Source organism: Tasmannia lanceolata, unplaced genomic scaffold (genome assembly GCF_043159265.1).
Source record: "Tasmannia lanceolata isolate RefF3 unplaced genomic scaffold, GAP_Taslan_0.1 ptg000008l, whole genome shotgun sequence".
NCBI classification, from domain to species: domain Eukaryota; kingdom Viridiplantae; phylum Streptophyta; class Magnoliopsida; order Canellales; family Winteraceae; genus Tasmannia; species Tasmannia lanceolata.
The window spans coordinates 65767808-65786947 of NW_027518685.1; the positions used below are offsets into that span (position 1 = coordinate 65767808).

Consider the following 19140-nt stretch of genomic DNA (forward strand, 5'->3'; position numbering starts at 1 on the left):
TCGCATTCCCAAATAATTTTATATGAATCAGTTCTTGAAACTAGTCCTCAATTTCTCAGCATATCCAAAGGAAAATATAGTCAGAAAATTAGCTAAGATATCTATATTGACATGACTATCCGTTCCTTTGAAGTATACTAATTTCAATTGATGTAACACATTGGGAAGAGTGTAGGAAATTTGGCAAGGTGGTTTTCCACATCACAACTACCACGTCAGCTAGTTTGGTGAAATGATGTATACTTGGTCAACAAAATAAAATTACATCTTCAAGCTCTTAAAAACATTATTTGGTTCGTTTTATATGGATGCAAGCAATGGAACGATAAGAGAGAGAGAGAGAGAGAGAGAGAGAGAGAGAGAGAGAGAGTGAGAGAGATGGCCTTTTGGTGTGAATGGGGGTGAAAACTTAAAAAAAAAAATTCTGAGATCCCACTTCAGCCAAGAGTGCATGTAGTCCCTTAGTAAATCAGAGCACAATGCAATGATGTTTACACCAAATAGTGGGATTTGATTGGATTTTCTTGAGGGACGATGAATATGGGGCTGGATTTGGGGTTTTTTGAAGGTATTCGGTTGTATAGATGGTGTAAGTTTTTTTTTACACAACCAAATTGTCAAAGGAATTTAAAATATATTTACTTTCAATTTAACTAAGTTTTGGCAAAGAGTCTTTAATAGAAGTTACTAAAATAACAAATTTTATAGACTGTGTAAGTTTTTTTTACCAATTACAAGTGAGAAAAAAATAAAAAACACAAACAAAAGGTTGAAATGTAGCCATTCTTAAGAAAAGATAAACAAGAGGGGTCGAGAATCAAGTTTCTAATTAGAATGGTATTTACCAACCTTAAACAATTAAGGACTGCAAAATAGCAATCAAATGGGTGGGCATTTTGGGAATACACGGTATAAATAGGGGAGGCATGGTTCGATACCATGTAGGAGATCACCCAGTTTGATTTCAGCATGTCCATCGCTCGGCTAATAGTGTGGCGGATGGGATGGAGTGAATTGGATTTTCGATTTTTTTCCCTCCATAATATGCCATTTCCTATTTTTATTCATGACCAGCTCCGTCGTGGGGCTTGCCCCATTTACTAATTCAGATCTTACCATTTCAAAACATAAAATTGGGAAGGCATTGTTTCAACTCAGATAAGTTGCATTTTTAATTTAGGTAAGAAAAGGATTGTTTCAACTTTCAACTAAAATGACATTTACACAGAAAAACGAGTCCGACGACTGCTTCTAGTAGGATAAAAAATTAGATTAGATAGCGTAGTTGTTAAAACATATATTGATTTGCTAGTAACAAGACCATTTCCATGAAATCACATGACCCTTAAGCCATGCATCTCTCTCTCCTTCTCCCTATAAATATGCACCCTTTCTAAGCTTCTTTCACACCATCAAAACATTTGCACCCAATATTCTTCTTTAGGTTGATAAAATGGAGATGGCTACTCCCCTCCTTGTACTTGTATTCCTTTCCTTGGCTTCTTCTCTTACCTTTGCCGATGATCCCAGTCCTCTACAGGACTTTTGTGTTGCTGACAATATGTCTCCAGGTACAAATGCTTTTTTATTTTATTTCTCAATTTAACTTCCATTAGTATCATGATAATCACGTGTTTGTGCAAACTAAATTCCATTTTTTTGTAGGTAATGTGGGGTTTGGCTAGATGACTTAAGAAATATTGTTTTTGCATTTACTTTGTGTGTGGAGACCGGCCCTAAGTGCATGGGTTATGTTTTTTTTCTATTGGCTGATCTTTTTATGATGTTTTTCCTTCTCAGTGTTAGTCAATGGCGTGGTTTGCAAGGACCCAATGCTCCTTCAAGCAAGCGATTTCTTCTTCCCAGGGCTTGACATGCCACGCGACACAAATAACCGAGTTGGGTCCAATGTGACCGCAGTGAACGTGGTCCAAATACCAGGACTCAACACTCTTGGCATCTCCATGGCTCGCATAGACTTTGCACCCTATGGACTAAACCCTCCCCACACACACCCAAGGGGCACTGAGATGATTGTAGTTCAAGAGGGTACCCTCCTCGTTGGTTTCGTCACCTCCAACCTGGCAAATGGCGAAAACCGGCTCATATCAAAGGTCCTCAATAAGGGTGATGTGTTTGTGTTTCCAATAGGTCTCATTCACTTCCAATTCAATGTCGGACAGACCAATGCGGTGGCCATTGCCGCTCTGGCAAGTCAGAACCCAGGTGTGATCACCATAGCTAATGCCGTCTTCGGATCAAACCTGCCCATCTCCGACGATGTTCTCGCCAAGGCCTTCCAACTTGACAAGAAAGTAGTTGATTTTCTTCAGGCACAGTTCGGGCCCAAAAACTAGATAACTACGGACAGGGATCCCATACATTAACTACCATAGTGTATTTGAATAAGCAAACTTGATGTTTGCATTTCTTAAAGTAGTAATAATAATACAGTTTGAATATGTCACTGAGGAAATCAAGGGATTGATTGACTATACAATATTGTTTTTCATGAATTCGTCTCTCTCTCTCTCTCTCTCTCTCTCTCTCTCTCTCTCTCTCACAAACACACACACACACCCCGATCTGAGATCCAGGCCGGGCTAGCGATGGTGCCGCATACCTGCAACGGGAACCTCACAATCTTGTTGTTGAATTTAAGAACCAAATACTTAACAAAAGAAAACAATAAAAGAACCAAATGGTTAACAAAAGAAAACAATAAAAAAATTAGCTATGGTGATCACAAAAGAAAATAATAATACAGTTTGAGTATGTCACTGGGGAAATCAAGGGATTGATTCACTATACAATATTGTTTTTCATGAATTCCTCTCTCTCTCTCTCTCTCTCTCACAAACACACACACACACCCCGATCCGAGATCCAGGCCGGGCTAGCGACGGTGCCACATACCTACAACGCGAACCTCACAATCTTGTTGTTGAATTTAAGAACCAAATACTTAACAAAAGAAAACAATAAAAGAACTTTTATTGAAGGAGAAAATAAGAACACTAAATTTTGGTGGAATTTTTTTCTGATCAAAACTACTGTTTCATTACTCTATTCCAAGAGTGAAGGGGTGTGTCGGCTGCCTCTTGGGGAAGAGAGAAGAGAAAGAGAAGAAAATAGAGAAAAGGAGAGAGAAGAAGAAAGAGGATGTGGGATTCTTGTTGGGGTTCCTTCTTAGGCTTTTCTCTTGTGGGTTTTTCTCGGGTTACTCTTGTACGGTCTTGGGTTTGAGAAGCAAGGAAAGGGTTGCGGGTTTGAGATTAATCCATTGTAATCCTTGTATATTGTTTTCTCATAGTGGAAGATCGTGTTTCTCGCCCGTGGAGTAGGCTTGGCCGAACCACGTAAAATCTTGTTGTTCATCTTGTGGCTTGCTTGTTTGTTTACTTTTATCTTTTCCGTTTAATTTGTGCACGATTGGATTGTTTTGCCCGACGGAAAGTGGTATCAGAGCTCAGGTGGAGCGATCGTCAAGGCCGGGTGGAGTGATCGTGGGTGTTGTGGTTGGATCGCGGCTAGAGCGATTTTTGGGAGCAGAAAGATTGTCTAAGAAAGATTCTCATTCGAGGTGGAGCGCTACACCGTGAAGTGCTGAGTAATCTAAGATGGCGGTAAAATCAAGTTCTACTTAATTCAACATCGACAGATATGACGGAAAGGGTAGTTTCAGCCTATGGCAAATGAGGGTGAAGGACATCCTAGTTCAACAGGGCTTGGCTAAGGCGTTGAAGAGAAAGGATGGGAAGCCGGAGAAGGTGACAGTACCTGCGTTGGGGAGGATTGATGTGGACTGGTCCCCGGTCAAAGTCTAAGGGTTTATGTTAGTAGAGTGCCTGTAGTCTACTAGTAGTATTCGTACATTGTAGTAGGGGTATGTGGTAGTTTGGAACGGATTTGAGGGCCTTTATTACTAAGGGTAACGTGGTAGACAAGTGTAGGGGTAGACATGTAATAAGGGGTACAATAGCTACCCACTTGAGAGGATGACAAGTGTATTTGGGACCACCTCAAGTGGAGGACAAGTGGCAGCCCTCATTCATCCATGCTTCCTATAAATAATGATGCATGGCCTTCATAGGAGGGGGTTTTTTGGCGTGAGATTTTGAGATTGTGTTTCGCCCAAGGCTGAGGGGAGATTTTCCAGCCCCATTAGGGAGTTGATGGCATTTTGGAGGGGAAGATGTGGTGGAGAGTAGGGGAAGCTCTCGGTCATGTAAGAGATCTACTTTCCTTCTCACCCTTTCTACTATGAATTCCTAGTCGATTCATCATCCTTCTCTTTCTATCTTGTTCCATATTGTTTTTCTTTGTTAAATACATCTCTGATTTCTATCAAATTTCTTGACTTTTGCTCGTTTTTCCCTCGCTATCTCCATGAAAGCAATTGCTTTAGTCTTGTAATTTTTCCGGAATGTCTTCTTCTGTTGTGCCACGCTTCGGATCCACATCAAAATTGGTACCAAAGCTGGATTTTGCAAGAGTTTTGTCTTCTTGCAGATCCTGAAAACCCTAGTGAGATGGATCTATTATGATCTGTTCGAGATCTAAGCTCAGCCGTGCTTAAATAGGTCAGACCCACGTGATCTTTGAAGGATTCAACTTCTATTTCTTATATTCTGCAAGAACACAGAAACAGAGCACCAGATGGCACTCTGTTATTGAGAAAATTCCGTGTTTTCTGGTTGTTTGATCCATAGACTGGTTCCTCTCAATTTTGTTTGAAAATTTCCCTTACAATTTGAGGAATATCACTCTCGTCATCAATTACAGATCTAATTTAGATCTCAAATTTTAAGACAGAGGCTATACGAACAAAATTCCACCTACAAAAATAGCAACGGGAGGAGAAATTGTTCACTAACTCACGAATTTAGAAGCATTCCAGCAGCAATTCTGAACCACAAATTCCACTCGGAAAGCACACGACTGTCTCTTGAGCCGAATTCTACGCCATTGACGGTCTTGGTGAAGTTTCTTTAAGGAATTTGATCTTGTCTCTGCGCATGTGTAAGCACCTACAAATTTAGGTTCTAAACTCGCTTGGATCTCAAAGTTGTTGGGTGTTAATTGTATGCTCGGAGTATGTTCGTATTTGTGTGAAAAGCAACCTGAAGCTTCTTCCTAGTGTCTTCTTTCAACTCAAACTTAGTATTGATGGTTATCCATTCTTGGAGCTTTTATGCATGCCTTGTGTTTGATTAAATGTGCCTGTTGAGAACTAGAAATTAGGTTGCCAGGTTTCATTATAAAACCCAAAGTTACCACCTCAACAGTGATATTTTCAGCTAAGATAATAGCAAGGTCTACATTCCTTATTACATGGATGCTCAAGACCGCCTAGTTACACTTCTTTAGTTGGAAGGAGTATTCCAATCAGCTATTCATCTTATCAGCTTGGCAAATATTGAACTAAAGTGTCATTCTCAGTCCCATTGTTCTTACAAGTCTTCTCACCTTCCAAGACAAGTGGCAAGCACTGCTTGCTGTTGTCAATTCTCTGCAGTATCTGAAGCACGAACCACACGCAATGTTATTTCTCTCTTGATCTTGCAACAGAACTTTATATTTTGAGAGCAAATTTTCCTCAACCGAACATCAACAGGAAGTGATTCTGTGGTACCAGAGAATTTTGAATTGTCTCCATCACAATTTACATGTTGGAAGAAGGCATCAGTTCTACATGGGCATGTACTAGATTGGGTTTTTTTTCCTTTTGTCATCTTGAATCAGTTTGCCATAGTCCTTCCTTCCAGAGCAAATTCATTATCATCCGTTGAAGATTCTGGAGATTCAGAGCTAGATTCAGCTCTAGCTAGCTTGAAGTGTTTGCAAGTACCTTTCCCTATTGCAAACTACGTAAGTGTCTCTGTTGGGATCAAGCTAGTTGAGTGTGTGGGACCAAAGATTAACTATAAATCACCTTTAAGCAGAACGACGGATCAAGCTTCAAAATTTCAGAGCATGGATCTGTTTCAGTGATCCTATTATTACTTCAACCAAGTTCAGAATTTTCTGAGGCTTCAGCTGCATCGTGAGCTACTACGGTGGAACATGAATATTATTTCTTGGAACTCAGAAGAACTGAGAAGGTTCAATATTATTTCTTGGAATATGAATGCTTGGTTTAGTTATACCTGATCCAATCAAGGTCCATATTTTTTCTTTAGTTTCTGGACTGAACATTCAGCTGAAGGATCTTCTTGAGCTGGGAGTAATTATTGCCCATTGAAATTTGAGCTTCGACAAATCCTTCAACACCTATACAGAATTTCATTTGCAAAGTGCAGCAAGACTCGGAAATCCTTTGAGAAGCTGCAGATTACATATAGCAGCAGCGAGTTCCTTGTAACAGAAGAAGAGAGGTTTTCTAGTCTACAGCTCAATTAAGTATCCCCTGAGCAGAGGTGGCTTATAGAGAGCAGGCTTTCTGAGTCTTCTAGCTTAAGCAACCATCAGTAGCCTTTCTGCTACCTAAGAACCAGTAATTTCGAGGTTGTTCCAGGAAAAAAAAAATGGTTGTCTTCCGCTTTAGACGGCGAGGGAATCGGTAGAGGGACTTCCAATTAGGCATCGGCTTTAGTAACTTCATCAACTGTACCAAATCAATTGCAGCCAGCCATGTTCATTTTGCTATGCAAGCCTCTCCTAGGCTTCTTGGACCAAGGATCGAGAGAGTGATAAAGAAAGACACTCAATTGCACAATGACTTGGATACAAGAAAACAGATTCATGCGAGTTCGGTAAAATGGGCGTATCTCCTTCAATATAGGCCAGAATGACCTGATTCCAAAACCAAAATTTCAAGGACTCAATGATCTAGAACTTTGATGAAGAAAGTTTTCTCTGAAAAATACTGTAAGGCAGTCGAAAACAAGATGGAAGTGGGGGTGGTCCAGCAAAGACTGAAATCAGTGTAAAGATAACAACTTCAATGGCTACTCTTCTAGGTTGCCAAGGAAGGTGGATAACATCAATTCTTCAAGATTGATGGTTTGCAACTCTTCAAGGATGCAAACAATAGAGGAAAAATCCTACTCTTCAAGGAAGGAGTGAAACTCTTCTAGGTTTCAAGGTTGAACTCTTCAAGGTTCAAGGAAAAATGCACAATGCAAAATTTTCATTCAATATTCACTAAAACTCCATTACATATGTTTGATACTCTTCAAATAGAGAAATACATGAGAAAATTTGTTCAAACTAGTCCACTAACTAGTTTAGGGACTCTCATACATCATTAATAGCTTAGGAACTCTAAACACATTAACTAGTCAAAGCTAACAAACACAGTCTACCAAAATAGCCATAACTCTTCAACCACTGGGTCAAATTAAGAGAGCCTTTGGCTGTCGACCGTGAGTGACTTTGCAAATGTTTTAAATAGCCTAACGGCTAGTTTAAACTATCCATTACAGAGCCGTTGGGGGTGTTCCCAACGGCTAGTTTTTGGGTTTTTGCCTATAAAAGGGTTCTCAAACCACTTAGACAAAATCAACAAGCTCTAATATATACTTAGAGCGTCTCTTGAGTGAAAAATCACTCCTTGTGCCTCTCTTCGAGAAATTTTATGAGGGATTGGATTCGAGGCTTAAAATTGTATATCTTTATGAGAGCATCTCGTGTAATTGCCCTTGAACAAGGCATTCTTTCATTCTTTTAATCTTATATTTGACAAGTACTCAGAGACGCAGAGCCTTCTCCGAAGGCGAGTGTTGGGAGACAGAGATCCATCTCTGTCGACAAGTGTTGAGGCGCAGAGCCACCTCGTTGTATTGGTTTGATCTTCACCGTTAAGAAGAACGGGTTTTACTGAAGCCATCAACAGTTGTGGTGGAGTGGATATAGGTCTGGCGTTTTAAACCGAACCACTGCACTCCTTCCCTTATCTCCTTTACTTGTGCATTGATTTTAAGTTCTTTGTGTTTATTGTTAAATTTTTCTTTGATTTAATTTCTTAATCTATCCTTTAAAAGGGCACAATTTTATAAATCTAATTCGCCTCCCCTTTGGGTTGCAATCACCTAGGCCTACACATATTTATTTTCAGATTCCTTGCAAGATTCCATTACCGCAATGTATTCGGCCTTGGTACTGGATAATGCAACCGTTGGGAGCAAGTTTGACGTCAAACTAATAAGACCATTCCTAAACTCGAATACATTACCCATAATAGATCTTCCTTTGTCCATAACATTAGCATAACTTGCATAAAAAAAACCATGCAACGGCTTCAAATCTTTCTCATATGTGATAGCATAATCACTAGTACCTCTTACATAGAAAAGCACTCATTTGACTGAAAGTTGGCAGTGGAATCAATACGCACAGCGAAAACAAGATTGAGCTAAAAACAAAAACTTTTTCGATCCACCAACCGAACCAAGATCTTAGTTACTAGATTAATCAATGGTGATGAATTGAAATTCAGATGGTTAAGAGCACGTACCAATTGGTTGACCGATACTGCCAATCTCTGCTTGATCTACTCCCCATTAGGTACCTGACGTTTCTCAAACCAAAGCTGCTCCGGAAGTCGAAGTAGTGGCTTCTCACACCATGCGGTTGAAGGAGAAATAGGAGAAAACTTGGAATCCAATCCCAAATTGAAACCAATAAGGCTTTCAAGTTCTTCTAAAGAACTAGAAACAAAACTAGGAGAGAGAAGAAGAAAGGAGAAAAACGAAATTGGGAGGGGAGATGGGCTAGACGAATTTTGCATATGGGTTTCAAAATTGTGCAAGTAATCCAAACCGTCCACCCATCCCCTCCGTTTATAGAGTTCCCTCAAGCAATTCGTTCCCTTGTATGTGTCCCCTTGATTTTGGAAACTAAATTCAATTAAAACTCTTTGTTTCTTAAACATGTAAAACACATGGATACTCAAAACTATTTTTTCTTATTGAATGTTACGAATAACCAATGGGACTTTTAGAAATAGGAAACCTTCTCCAACCCAAATTCTCTCTTTTCCTTTTTAAATTTCCACCAATAGGAAATTAGAATAAATCAACCAATACGATGTCTCATAACTCTTATCCAATAGGATTTGAGCATTTAATAAGCACATGTTAATTAAGACATGTACACACCATAATATGGTGCATCTCATCTTTAATACATGTGTATGCACCCTATGTATGGTGCGCTTCCTCCCTGCATCACATATAGTGGATCCAATCCATATCACACATATGATCAAATCTGAAACCCATATTGTCCAACAATCCGTAAGGGTCTAGCAAGTTGTGAGTGCGATCGTCCTAGGGATCCAATGATCACTTTTGCAGGGTCCACAATGGGCTCTACTGTGATCTCATGCAATGTAGTCCAACTACGATAGCATTAGGCAAGTGACCCCCACCATGACGTTACCCTGATGAAAACCATTAGATCAAATTACCCAAATCACATCCAATGTGTTGTCCTTCATCCGATCCTACATTTACCGAGTTGGGTCTTGTGGAGGGTGGACATCAATTACGCCATGGGCTCACTCAATGGTATACTTTTCTATCTATCAAGCTTGGGCCCGCAAATGGATTTGCAAATCCCTTCTGAAACAATCAATGTTTTTGAAAAACTTTGATAAACAATTTATCAAACGGATAGGCCAGTCATTATTTAATGGCCTAGCTCAGATCGAAATTGTAAATGATTTTCCTCTATGGGAGGGGTGGAGGATTCCATGTTAGGCATCACTATTGATCACATGGGTTTACCCCATGACCCGGCACTACTCGCTGGTAATCCTGGACCGGGGACTACTGTTAGATAGACCAAAGCCATAAGGTCCGCCCATAGACTAAAACTATCCCTCAGGTCTAAGGACATATCCAACGGTCCTGTCTGACATAATATCCTTATCCAAATCCTTGTCCACAGGTTATTTTACAAAGCCATCCGTTCAGTGTGTGGTCCAATCATTTCGCCCATTCCACCTACTTAGAATCAACTACCCCAGTGACCTAGATAGGCCACCCCAATGTGTATATGGAGGCCGGTTCGATTCTAGTAGTGTACAGGTTCGAGATGTCCAATCTCAACCCCAACCAAGAACATTCTAGCCCTGCAAAGAACCTGAAGATCATATCTCCCCACCACATAATCTCAATGTGCATGACCTATCCTACGATGCCACCTAAGGATAAAGGTGTGTCTAGAAGCACATTACACACCCCAACAAGTACCCAATAGATGTCATGTAACAATAAATAATAGTTGCAACATTACAACAACTAGCTTTTAATTAGGGCACACACCCTAACAATGACGGCTTCTGAATGCGTTTTACCCAGATTCCCCTTAAACCGGCTTAAAACTCCAACCGCGTAAGTAATTTCCGGCCTAGTATATACCATGCCAACATCAAGCTCCCAACAAGGGTAGCATATGGGATTCGATCCATTTTCTTCACATCCTCTTCCGATTTTTGGCACTGATTGGAACATAACTTAAAGTAAGCTACTAATGTGTCTTTATCGGCTTAGACTTGCTCATCCCAAACCATTCAAGCACCTTTTTTATAAACATCTTTTGTGAAAGCAACAAAGTTCCAAGGATAAAAAGAATGGAACTTTGTTGCTTTCACAAAATATGTTTGTAAAAAAGGTGCTTGAAAAGTCTGGGATGAGCAAGTCTAAACCGATAAAGACATCATTAGCGGCTCACTTTAAGATATGTTTCGATCAATTCCCGAAATCGGAAGAGGAGATGAAGAAAATGGATTGAGTCCCATATGCTAACATTGTTGGGAGCTTGATGTTTTTCGTGATATGAACTAGGCCGAACATTACTTAAGCGGTTGGAGTTTTAATCCGGTTTATGGCGAATCCAGGTAAAGCACATTCGGAGGTCGCCAAATTGGTGCTTCGCTACCTAAGAAGTACTACAGATTATGTTATCAGATATGGAGAGGATTCGAATCCATTGCATGATTTTGTTGATACAACTTACGCTAATGATATGGACAAAGAAAGATCTACTACGGGTTATATATTTCGGTTTGAGAATGGTCCTATTAATTGGATGTCAAAGTTGCAACCAACGGTTGCATTATCCACTATCGAGGCATTAATTAACATGAGTATCATTTATTTGGCCAAGAGTTCAGTTCCACCCCTCACACACACACACACACACACACACACCGATATATATATATATAGGAAGTCATTAAAGATGGAAGGATCTATTTGTTGAAAGTGTGAACCAAAGAGAATGTGGTGGATATGCTCATAAAGATGGTTCAAGGAGAGAAGTTATATTGAAGTTTATCTTCTCCCAGCCTCAAGAAGGAAGGGTTGAAAAGCTGGTGATTATGCATCAAGGTGGAGATTGTTAAAATGGTGACGCATGAGCACCATTTTTTTATTTGTTTTTTGGAAGTCGGTATCACTTGGTCTTTTAAATGGGATGTTTTCCTTGCCTCTCTCATATGGTTTTTTAAAGGCAAGAGATAAATAGGGTTTAAAAAAGGAGAAGAGTGAGAGGTTTGAGAGGAGAAAAGGTTAAGATTAAAAAAGAAGGGTTTCCTCTTGGGGCTTTAGGAGGGCTTTGTGGTAAAGCGAAAACAAGTTTCTTCTTCTTGGTTTTCCAAGGTGTGTTCCTCTTCTTCCATTCTTCAGCTCCATTAGTTTTTCCTTGAAGCATAGCTTTGGATGGTATTTTAAAGACGGTTTTCCTCATACTCAATGTAGAGATTTGGGGTTATTTTGTTGTTGTATAGAAGGTTAGAGAGAAAGGTTTTTTAGTGGCTTTTATCAAGGTGGAGATAACACTGTACATATACAACGAGTATTGTGGCTATTTTGAGTGGGCCATCATCTTTTGTATTAGACTGAGGACTAGGCAACAGGGCTTTGTCAAATAAGTTCAATGTGATATCACTTTTAAATGTTTTCTACATTTATCTTAGGGAGTTAGAGTACACGCCATTAATATTTGATATCACTTAGTCACTCATACAGATAAGTGAGTAGTTCATCCTTTCTTATCAAAAGAATAGTAGACCTGGTCATTTCATACGAATGGCATCCTAGGGATACATTAGAGGGGGCTGTCCCATATACACTAGAGGGGGCTGTCCCATCCAAAAAAATAAAAAAATACACTAGAGGGGGCCGTCCCAAGTAAAAAAAGGTGAATATGTCACCATCCAAAGTAATACATGGTGTGAAAATTAGCAACTGAAGTAACACATTAATAATCAGTTCAATTGATGTAACACTTTAATAATCAGTTACTGACCTAGAAATTTCGCAAGGTGGTTTTCCACATCACAACCACCACGTCAACAAAATAAAATTACATCTTCAAGCTCTTAAAAAAATTATTTGCTTCGTTTTATATGGATGCAAGCAATGGAACGATAAGAGAGAGAGAGAGAGAGAGAGAGAGAGAGAGAGAGAGAGAGAGAGAGAGAGAGAGATGGCCTTTTGGTGTGAATGGGGGTGAAAACTTAAAAAAAAAAATTCTGAGATCCCACTTCAGCCAAGAGTACATGTAGTCCCTTAGGAAATCAGAGCACAATGCAATGATGTTTACACCAAATAGTGGGATTTGATTGGATTTTCTTGAGGGTGATGAATATGGGGCTGGATTTGGGGTTTTTTGAAGGTATTCGGTTGTATAGATGGTGTAAGTTTTTTTTTACAATTACAAGTGAGAAAAAAAGAAAAAACACAAACAAAAGGTGGAAATGTAGCCATTCTTAAGAAAATATACCATTTAGGAGATCACCCAGTTTGATTTCAGCATGTCCATCGCTCGGCTAATAGTGTGGCGGATGGGATGGAGTGAATTGGATTTTCGATTTTTTTTCCTCCATAATATGCCATTTCCTATTTTTATTCATGACCAGCTCCGTCGTGGGGCTTGCCCCATTTACTAATTCAGATCTTACCATTTCAAAACATAAAATTGGGAAGGCATTGTTTCAACTCAGATAAGTTGCATTTTTAATTTAGGTAAGAAAAGGATTGTTTCAACTTTCAACTAAAATGACATTCACACAGAAAAACGAGTCCGACGACTGCTTCTATTAGGATAAAAAATTAGATTAGATAGCGTAGTTGTTAAAACATATATTGATTTGGTAGTAACAAGACCATTTCCATGAAATCACATGACCCGGCCTTAAGCCATGCATCTCTCTCTCTCCTTCTCCCTATAAATATGCACCCTTTCTAAGCTTCTTTCACACCATCAAAACATTTGCACCCAATATTCTTCTTTAGGTTGATAAAATGGAGATGGCTACTCCCCTCCTTGTACTTGTACTCCTTTCCTTGGCATCTTCTCTTACCTTTGCCGATGATCCCAGTCCTCTACAGGACTTTTGTGTTGCTGACAATATGTCTCCAGGTACAAATGCTTTTTTATTTTATTTCTCAATTTAACTTCCATTAGTATCATGATAATCACGTGTTTGTGCAAAATAAATTCCATTTTTTTGTAGGTAATGTGGGGTTTGGCTAGATGACTTAAGAAATATTATTTTTGCATTTACTTTGTGTGTGGAGACCGGCCCTACTCGCATGGGTTATGTTTTTTTTCTATTGGCTGATCTTTTTATGATGTTTTTCCTTCTCAGTGTTAGTCAATGGCGTGGTTTGCAAGGACCCAATGCTCGCTCAAGCAAGCGATTTCTTCTTCCCAGGGCTTGACATGCCACGCGACACAAATAACCGAGTTGGGTCCAATGTGACCGCAGTGAACGTGGTCCAAATACCAGGACTCAACACTCTTGGCATCTCCATGGCTCGCATAGACTTTGCACCCTATGGACTAAACCCTCCCCACACACACCCAAGGGGCACTGAGATGATTGTAGTTCAAGAGGGCACCCTCCTCGTTGGTTTCGTCACCTCCAACCTTGCAAATGGCGAAAATCGGCTCATATCAAAGGTCCTCAATAAGGGTGATGTGTTTGTGTTTCCAATAGGTCTCATTCACTTCCAATTCAATGTTGGACAGACCAATGCGGTGGCCATTGCCGCTCTGGCAAGTCAGAACCCAGGTGTGATCACCATAGCTAATGCCGTCTTCGGATCAAACCTGCCCATCTCGGACGATGTTCTCGCCAAGGCCTTCCAACTTGACAAGAAAGTAGTTGATTTTCTTCAGGCACAGTTCGGGCCCAAAAACTAGATAACTACCGACAGGGATCCCATGCATTAACTACCATAGTGTATTTGAATAAGCAAACTTGATGTTTGCATTTCTTAAAGTAGTAATAATAATACAGTTTGAGTATGTCACTGGGGAAATCAAGGGATTGATTCACTATACAATATTGTTTTTCATGAATTCCTCTCCCTATCTCTCTCTCTCTCCCTCTCTCTCTCTCTCACAAACACACACACACACACCCCGATCTGAGATCCAGGCCGGGCTAGCGATGGTGCCGCATACCTGCAACGGGAACCTCACATTCTTGTTGTTGAATTTAAGAACCAAATACTTAACAAAAGAAAACAATAAAAGAACCAAATACTTAACAAAAGAAAACAATAAAAAAATTAGCTATGGTGATCACAAAAGAAAATAATAATACAGTTTGAGTATGTCACTGGGGAAATCAAGGGATTGATTCACTATACAATCTTGTTTTTCATGAATTCGTCTCTCTCTCTCTCTCACACACACACACACACCCCGATCCGAGATCCAGGCCGGGCAAGCGACGGTGCCGCATACCTACAACGCGAACCTTACAATCTTGTTGTTGAATTTGAGAACCAAATACTCAACACAAGAAAACAATAAAAGAACTTTTATTGAAGGAGAAAATAAGAACACTAAATTATGGTGAAATTTTTTTCTGATCAGAACTACTGCTTCATAACTCTATCCCAATTATTAATAAAATAAGTAGAACATAGAGCTGCTCCTTTGTACGGTGAATAGCCATATGACCATACGTTTCTTGACTTTCATGGTTGTAGTAGAACTCCTCCTAACACCATGACTCTTTAAAGGATAAGAATAAACAAATACTACTTCACACTAGGAACTCATGACCGACTCAAGCTCTATAAGATAAAGTTAAACTAGACTTGGGTGGACTTGGGTGGGCCCCACACAGTAATTCACTGTTTAAAATTACTTTCCAACACGCCCCCTAATTCAAACTAGGTGAATGACTGTACTCCCATCATCTGACGAAATTTCTTGAACTTTTTTTCTGGCAAAGCTTTGGTGAAAATATCCTCCACTTGATCTTTAGTGTTGCAATGTTTTAGTTCTAGTTCTTCTTTGGGTGTGACTTCTCTAATGAAATGGTGACGAATTTCAATGTGCTTCGTCCTCCCTTGAAGAAATAGATTCCTTGTCAAGGCAATTGTGGATTTGTTGTCACAAAACATCCACGCAGGCCAGCTTTCTTCGTCTTTCAAATCACGCTAAATCCTTCGTAGTCAAATTGCTTGAAAAGCTGTAGTTGTGGCAGCGATATACTCGGCTTCCGTGCTTGAGAGCGTCGTAGGGAATTGCTTCTTAGATGCCCAAGCTATGACACCTGATCCAAGGCTAAAACAATAGCCCGTTGTGCTTTTCCGATATTCTATGAAACCTGCCAAATCTCTATGAGAAAACTAAATCAATTTGTAGTTAGTGGCTTTTGAGTACACAATACCAAAATCGATTGTGCCTTGGATGTATCTTATAATTCTCTTTGCTGTCCCAAAATGATGCTTGCTTGGACTGTGCATAAATCTGGAAATAATGCTAATTGCAAACATAATATCTGGCCTTGTATGTGTTAGATAAATCAAACCACCAACTATGCTTCTAAAATTCTTCTCGTCTGCTTTTTCAACCCCATCTTGTAAAGTAAGTTTCTCATTAGTATTCATAGGTGTTTTTGTAGGCGTACAATTTGTCATACCAAAATTTTACAACAAATCCAAACATACTTTTTATGAAATTTGAAAATTCGATTAGGTCCTTGAATAACTTCAATTCCAAGAAAATAATGCAATAGACTCAAATCTAACATTTCAAAAATTTTCAACGTGCTCTCTTTAAATTCCTTAACCATATCAAGAGAACTCCCAGTATCTACCATGTCATCGACATATAAACAAACAAATATGATATCATCACCATGAATTTTAACATAAAGAGTTCGTTCACTAGCACTCTTTTGAAATGAGCTTTTAAGAAAATACCTGTCAATTTTACTATACCATGCTCTTAGTGCTTGTTTGAGCCCATAGAGTGTCTTCTTCAATTTGTACAGTTTATGCTCCATGCCTTTGATTTCAAAGCCTTGAGGTTGATCCACATACACTTATTCCTCAAGTTCTCCATTTAGAAAAGCTGATTACACATCAAGCTGAAAAACTTGCCAATTCTTTTGAGCAGTTAAAGCCAAAATTGTTCTAATAGTATCCATTCTAGCCACAAGTGCAAATGTTTCAAAGAAATTAATACATGGCTTTTGGGCATAACCCTTTGCAACTAACCAAGCTTTATGCCTTTGGAGAGAACCATCGGCATTGAACTTGGACTTGTAGATCCACTTAAGTCCAATTGCTTTTTTATTTGGAGGCAAATCCACCAATGTCCAAGTGTTGTTTTTAGTAATTGCATCAATTCCTTCATTGCTTCACACCATTATTTCTTGTAGGGAATTTACCGAGTAGAACTCAACCCTAAAAGCTAGCTGTTAGAGGGAGGGTGCTCATTCCCTCATAACCCATCCACATCCATCTCACATGTTTGATGTGGGACTATTGCTTTTGCGTGGAACCCTAACAATATCTCCCTCCACGCAGAAGTAACGTGGACAATCTCGCCCCTCCACGCGGCGGCAACGTGGGAACTACGAGATCTTCTCCGAGGGAATTCCACCGTCCTCGGAGGCACACTGGGGTTACCGAGATCTTCCCGGGTTACCACGCCCTAGCTCTGATACCACTTGTAGGGAATTTACAGAGTAGAACTCACCCCTAAAAGCTAGCTGTTAGAGGGAGGGTGCTGATTCCCTTATAACCCATCCACATCCATCTCACATGTCTGATGTGGGACTATTGCTTTTGCGTGGAACCCCAACATTTCTTTTTTACTGCATCTAAAACTAGAAGGCTCCATTGCAAAACAGGCAAACTCACATCAATCATATATATATCAGCAAGACTTCTCATTCTTATGGGAGTTAAATCACTCATCAGGATACTGTAAACAAATCTCAAGGGAAGGTGCCTCACATGATGTGTTTTCATTTAGAACACATATGGGGGCTTCTACACCATTTTTCCAATTCCAAGCATTTTTTTCATTAAAAATAACATCACGACTTATAATCAATTTTTTAGAAATAGGATCATAAAGCCGGTACCCTTTTGTCTCCACACTATAGCCAATAGAAATACACATTTTACTTTTATCATCTAACTTTTATCTTTCTTCAGATAGAACAAAAGCATAGGCTATTGAACCGAAAACTTTAAAATGACTCACATTGGGTTTTCTTCCACTCCAAGCCTCATATGGAGTTTTTCTTTGAACTGCTTTTGTAGGACGGCGATTGCATATGTATACTGTTGTGGCTACACCTTCAGCCCAATAATCATTAGGCAACCCCTTGTCTTTAAGCATGCTTCTTGCCGCCTCAACTAATGTTCTATTTTTCCGCTCTGCGACTCCATTATATTGTGGGGTATAGCTTACTGTCAACTGTCCTTTGATTCCACTTTCTTTGTAGAAATTCTGAAATTCCTTGAAAATAAATTCACCACCACGGTCAGTACGAAGAGTAATAATAGAATGACCACTTTGGTTTTCAACAAGGGCCTTGAACTGTTTGAAGATAGAGAAAGCCTCATATTTTCGTTCCCGAAAATAAACCTGTGTCATCCTTGTGTAATCATCAACAAATAGAATAAAATATCTATTTCTGCTCAAGGATAAGGTTTGCATAGGGCCACAAATATCGGCATGTATAAGCATCAAAGGCTTATATGCCCTCCAAGACTTACCACTTGGAAATTGCTCACGGTGGTGTTTTCCCAAAACGCAAGCTTCACACACTTTTCCACCAGATTTCAAAGAAGGAAAACCAACAATCATATTCAACTTTTGCAATAAAGACAATCCACCAAAATTCAAATGTCCATATCTCCTATGCCATAACATAGAGTCATCATCAGATGCACTAAAAGCATTTAATACTAGTTTTGACAACACTAGTGAAAACATCTTATTTTCTGTCTTCTTAATAGAAAATACTAATTTTATACTTTTCTTCTCATAGAGTTTACATTCTCCTTCATCAAAGATAGCACGGTACCCCTTTTTATCAATTGTCCCAAATTTAACAAATTTTGAGCCAACCCAGGAACATACATAACATCATGAATTTGTTTCTTGCCGACCATTGTAGAAACCACGATGGGACCAATTCCATGGGCATTAACATGATTTTTATCACCTATTCTTACTCGTGGTTTGACAGTTTTGTCTATTTCAAGAAAATAATCCTTGTTCCCGGTCATATGGTTACTACAACCACTATCTAAATACCATATTTCATCATTCAATTCAACATTGGCTTGAAATAATGGATCTGTATTACTTTGTCCGTGGATATAGCCCATTCTGGTGAACTGTATATATTATTGTCTTCCTGTGATAGCTTGTGATTTATTTCTTTTGCTCACCTTAAAAAGCTGGGTTGCTGTTGGATCAAATATCAAGGGCAGTATCGCCCACACGAGACTTGACTGTTGGGCACCGTATTAAAAATCTTGTTTTATAATATTGTCAAGTAGTAACGGTTTGCTAGAAGAACTCTTAATTTGACAATATGTTTTCTGAATTATATTTATTATTTAAAAGATATTAACAAGGGAAAAGTGTTTCTACTCGGTCGAGTAGATAACGTTATCTACTCCGTCGCATGAAACACAGTGGACCCATATTGTTTGGATAATCCAGAGCATTCATTTGTTAGGCCCTGCGATAGATAGGGTGTGCCCAAAAAATTGGCTTAATAGGATCATCCTAACCCTTCGATTTGTGGATAGGTTAAAAATGGACAGATTTGTGGAGGTTTATAGCCGTCCATTTTTAACCTCCACAAATAGAAGGGTTGGGATGATCCTATGGAGTTGTTATTTATTTATT

The 19140-nt window shown here is 39.3% G+C and overlaps 2 protein-coding genes across 3 annotated transcripts; both read left to right on the forward strand.

Moving 5' to 3' along the window:
* Positions 1-1420: 1420 nt before the first annotated feature.
* On the forward strand, positions 1421-2516 carry LOC143883739 (germin-like protein 8-2). The gene is made up of 2 exons (XM_077387059.1): positions 1421-1571; positions 1801-2516. Exons 1-2 carry the CDS (start codon positions 1454-1456, stop codon positions 2355-2357), a joined length of 675 nt encoding a protein of 224 aa, XP_077243174.1. The 5' UTR covers positions 1421-1453; the 3' UTR covers positions 2358-2516.
* A 1589-nt stretch (positions 2517-4105) lies between these two features.
* On the forward strand, positions 4106-14303 carry LOC143883740 (germin-like protein 8-2). Of its 2 annotated transcripts, none has more exons than XR_013252498.1 (2): positions 4106-4228; positions 13604-13739. XR_013252498.1 is itself a non-coding variant. In XM_077387060.1 (2 exons), exons 1-2 carry the CDS (start codon positions 13257-13259, stop codon positions 14158-14160), a joined length of 675 nt encoding a protein of 224 aa, XP_077243175.1. In that variant the 5' UTR covers positions 13224-13256; the 3' UTR covers positions 14161-14303. The 2 variants fall into 2 exon arrangements, 1 of the variants encoding a protein (XP_077243175.1); XM_077387060.1 differs by lacking the exon at positions 4106-4228 and adding an exon at positions 13224-13374 and having other exon boundaries at positions 13604-14303.
* The last annotated feature ends 4837 nt before the right edge of the window (positions 14304-19140 follow it).